We start from the raw sequence: 4433 nt of genomic DNA, 5'->3' as shown, positions 1-4433 counted from the left end.
GATCTGACGTGTACGACCAGGTCTCTCAGCCCAGACTTCCTCACAGCTCTTAACAATTGTGCGTGTGTGTGTGTGTTAAAAAGGGTCCGGTGATCATCTTGTCTATTGCATTTAAAGATGGAAACTTCAGTTATTCCATGAAACAGATGGGCAGTCCTGTTTTTCTGTTACTTCACCAGGTCTCTCAGCCCAGACTTCCTCACAGCTCTTAACAATTGTGCGTGTGTGTGTGTGTTAAAAAGGGTCCGGTGATCATCTTGTCTATTGCATTTAAAGATGGAAACTTCAGTTATTCCATGAAACAGATGGGCAGTCCTGTTTTTCTGTTACTTTTATGGCTCAAGAAGTTTGTTTACCTTTCTAAAACAAATTTCTCCCCTCTCCTCTTTAAAAATAGAGTATATATCATAAGTTATAGAACATCACTGTACAGCAAATGGTAGTATAAAATGCAGTATGGGAAAATATTTCACAGTGAAATATTTCTTTGATTTCAAGGAGTAAAGCAAGCATCATGGCTAACGAAGACAAAGGTAATAGATGGTTTACCTCTGCGAATACTTAGCATAATGACTGACACAGCTAATCAACTGGAAAATCAGGATGAGAGAGTCCTAAATGCAATATCTCATGCACGCTTCTGGGTTAGCAGTGAGGAGGAAATCATGGAAGAAACTTATTGGTAAGTTTCTGACTTGTTTCCTTTGGGTCATTGTTTCAGCATTGGTCATCACAGCAAATTGATGCAGAGTGCCCAGGGCTGGGGCACCCACCCAGAGCCTCTTTCTAGAACAGGCCTTAGTATATAATCCTGCTCTGTATCAGCAGTTATTTGCCACTGGATGTTGCCTGTTGTCTCTGTCTGAGTCCCTGTGACTTTTTTGCTTGCCCCCTTCAAACAGTTTAAAATAAATGATTCATACAGAATCAGGGTGGGTGGGAGGTGAGAATTCATACACACATTAAAAATGAGCTTTTGGGGTTATAGGTTATTTCTTATTTGTAATTATTTATGTTCATAGTCTACCTTTCTCACTTGGACTCAAGGTGGATTACACAGAATGAATCAATACAGTCAACAGGATAGGGTGTCAGTAAACAATACAATGGGATTGTGATCTAAAAACTGAAGTAAAACATAAAACACATTAAACCGGGGTGTCAAACATAAGGCCTGGGGGCCGGAACTGGCCCATCCAGGGCTCTTATGCAAGGGAAGGAACAGGAGACTGCTCGGGGGTAGGTGGGCAGAGCCACTCCCAATTGTGGTTTCAGCATGGTGGAACAATCTCATCTGCAGCAGTCAAGCCGTGTGGGAGCATCTGTTCAGTGCTGCACCACTGGCTCTCCAGTCCACCCATATGGGTTTTCCTCTGTACCCTCCTCCCAGCCCATGGGGGCCTTGCAGTGAGGATACAACAACTCAGAGCATACCAGCTGCTGTCCTTTATACAGTTTATATCTCCAGTACCTGGCATTAAGTTTTATGGCACATGTGGCCCGGCCAAACAAAGTGACATTTATCTCAGATCTGGCCCTTGTAACAAATGAGTTGAACACCTCTGCAAATTATACAAAAATTACACAGTAGGATCCTAGTTTCAGTATGCTAAACACAGTAGTATAGATCACAGTCCCTAATAATTTGTCTGAGTAGTTTGGTGAATCATTTAGTGCAGTACAGCTCTATTGCCTGTGCAGAACAGTTCTCCTGAATAATTCACTTTTTCATAGTTTGCAGAAAGGCTGGAGAGTGGGAGCCTTCCTGACCTCCTCAGGCGGGCCAGCCCACAAGGGAGGAGGCTCATGTATGGGCAGCTGTTGGTTTTGCCCATTTGCAGCTTGGCAGGCCAGATGAGCCATGCTATCATGGTGGAGTGGAGGGGGAGAGGCGGTCTCACAAATATGAGACAGCCAGTACCTTATGGGCAACCAGTGGAGTGTCTGCAGAATGGGAGTGATATGCATGCTCTGTCTAGTTCCTCATAATAGCTGAACTGCGGTGTTATGCACTAGCTGGAGTTTCTGAATTGATAGTTGTGCCTTCAGTGTTAATTTAGAAGAAAAGTGTGTCTCAGCTATTGGATTTTTTTGGAACACCTTACTGGATGGATGACTGACCTACACCTAGCTGCTGTATTAAGTTGGGAGGCTGGGAATGTCATTTTACAGCTTCCTTTTAAATGAGAAAAGGAGCTGTGGTGGCTCAAGTGGTTAAGATGCTGAACTGCAGGCTGTGGAAGGTCAGTAGTTCAGCAGTTCAAGACCCGGGTGCCGCATGATGGAGTGAGCTCCCATCTCTAGTTCCAGCTCCTGCTAACCTAGCAGTTCGAAAGCAAGAAATTGCAAGTAGATAAATAGGTACCACTTCGGTGGGAAGGTAACAGCGTTCCGTGCGCCTTGGTGTTTAGTCATGCTGGCCACATGACCACGGAAACGTCTTCGGACGGCGCTGGCTCTTCGGCTTTGAAACGGAGATGAGCACCGCACCCCTAGAGTCGGACTCGACTGGCTTTTGAGCAAGGGAACCTTTACCTTTAAATGAGAAGTAGTGGGTTGGCTTACAGACAAGTTTGGTAAATCAGTGTGAGGAAAAAAGTGTAGATTTCAGTTTTTAGTACATTTGTAATTGGGAATATGGGCTAGTGGTAAAACAGAACAGATCAGGAGGGCATCTTTATAAAAGCAACAGGGCAGTCATTTTTGTGGTGAAAAATATGTTAGGTAATTTTTATTGCAATGTTTATTGTATGCTTTATACTGTTTTATTGCATTTTTAAAATGTTGCAATGTCTTGAGAAAGACTATGAATGAATTAAGTAAATAAAAATATAGTTTTTCATATATAAGGTGATTCACTCATACTACTGAAATCCTTATGCACTGCCTGTAAAGTGGGACATTGATAGCCCCGGATTGGGTGGGGGTGGGGGAGTGGGCCTGAGCAAGGCTTGCCTGGGTTGCTTAGAACTACCTTGGAAGTTGGAGATCTCCTGGGTCACAGCTCATTCTCTTAGCTGCTGCACTATGTCAGCTGTCCAGAACTTTCTCAGCACTGTCCTGTTTACATCCTACAGTTGTTGCACACAGTACTGATTGGCTTCATAATTCATACCTGGTACTTTTTGAAGTTGAAAGTTAAACTCAAATTACATGATTATATATTATAATTTTATTATAGTGCTCTCTTATGTGTACATAACTCTAATTTGAGCCCTGACTAACTTCTGCTTTTAAAGCCCCGTACTTCTGGAAGACTTGCTTCACCTGTGCAGATCTATGGCTACTAAACATCCCTTGCTGGCCAAACGAATGGTGGCTCAAGACTACAGAGTGTCAGCTACATGGGAAAGAGGTGAGTTCCAGTTCCAGATGCTAATGGTTCATGCTCATTTGCTAAGAGTATGAGAGTCAGCCACTCAGGCCAGGTTTTAAAGCGAGGTGAGACTTAGGTTCTGAGATCTCTGAATGGTAAATGCTCCTCCTCCTCCTCAGTTTATCTTGCCTGTCAATGCAGGTCAGTTAGGTGGTGGCATGAGGCAACTGAGAGGAAGGGGGAAAAGGCTTGCTGCCTCTTGTTCCATTTCTCCTCTCTTTCCTTCTCTGTTTCCCCTTGTCTGTGCTTTAGAATAAGTGTAGTTCCCAGATTGCCTGATATTACACTACGATTCCCAATACGCAGTATTTTCTCTCCATTAATCTGTGTCATCTCACCATCTCATTGCTCCATACCAACAAGGGAGATAAGTTGGGGTAAAAGAGAGGGGTCATGGGGGGGGAGAGTTCTGATGAAGTTTGAGTATACCATGGTGATTTTACCTCGAATAAAATTAGTGTTTTTTATTTACTCTTCAAAAGCTCTGAGTGGGAATGTGAAGTGGCTGGGTGTGTTTGTCCATCCATCTTCCAAGTTGTGTAGATCTCTCTTGTTTTTTTAAGTCCCCAGAGAAAAAACTACCAAGAAAAAATAGGGAAAGGGTAACTACAACTAGGGAGAAAGAAAAGCAACCCACAGTACACTAAAAACCCAAGGTTAGGAGATCATTCCCTGTTAAGCTACCGTTAGTAATAAAAAAGAAAAGCTGTTAATAAACAATATACTTTGTGAGAACCTGTCTTTCTAAGCTTATGTTAGTTTGTTTGTTACTTGTTATGAGAAGATTTCCTGAGCATCTCCTCCAGCTCGCTTCATAAAGGCAATTTTCAGAGTCCTTCCGCCTTTACATCTACACTAAGACTCTCTAAAATCTTAATAGCTCCTTAGACGTTCACTCCAGATTCTGCAGCCCAGCTTTCCTCCATCTTCTAAGGGATAAAGCCGCCAATCTTGAGCCTCTTCCTCTCTGGTCTTGCCCTCGGGGCCCAGTGGCATCTCAAAAGTTTCTTGATTGTGAATGGCAAATTCAAGCTCTTTTCTCTCAGCAGGATTTAAG

At 43.1% G+C, this 4433-nt stretch overlaps 1 protein-coding gene across 1 annotated transcript in view; it reads left to right on the top strand.

The window, feature by feature from the left end:
• The window catches only part of MRPL37 (mitochondrial ribosomal protein L37), a 14043-nt gene that overhangs the window by 363 nt on the left and 9247 nt on the right, over nucleotides 1-4433 (top strand). Inside the window, exons 2-4 of the mRNA XM_015428175.1 lie at nucleotides 243-312; nucleotides 499-682; nucleotides 3240-3355. Coding sequence (XP_015283661.1) covers nucleotides 243-312; nucleotides 499-682; nucleotides 3240-3355 — 370 coding nt within the window. The remainder of the gene's footprint in view (nucleotides 1-242; nucleotides 313-498; nucleotides 683-3239; nucleotides 3356-4433) is intronic.

This window comes from Gekko japonicus, unplaced genomic scaffold (assembly GCF_001447785.1).
Source record: "Gekko japonicus isolate JY-2015 unplaced genomic scaffold, Gekko_japonicus_V1.1 scaffold1714, whole genome shotgun sequence".
Taxonomy (NCBI): Eukaryota; Metazoa; Chordata; class Lepidosauria; order Squamata; family Gekkonidae; genus Gekko; species Gekko japonicus.
Note: the sequence above shows the minus strand (reverse complement) of the source record. Positions and strands in the feature narration are given on the sequence as shown.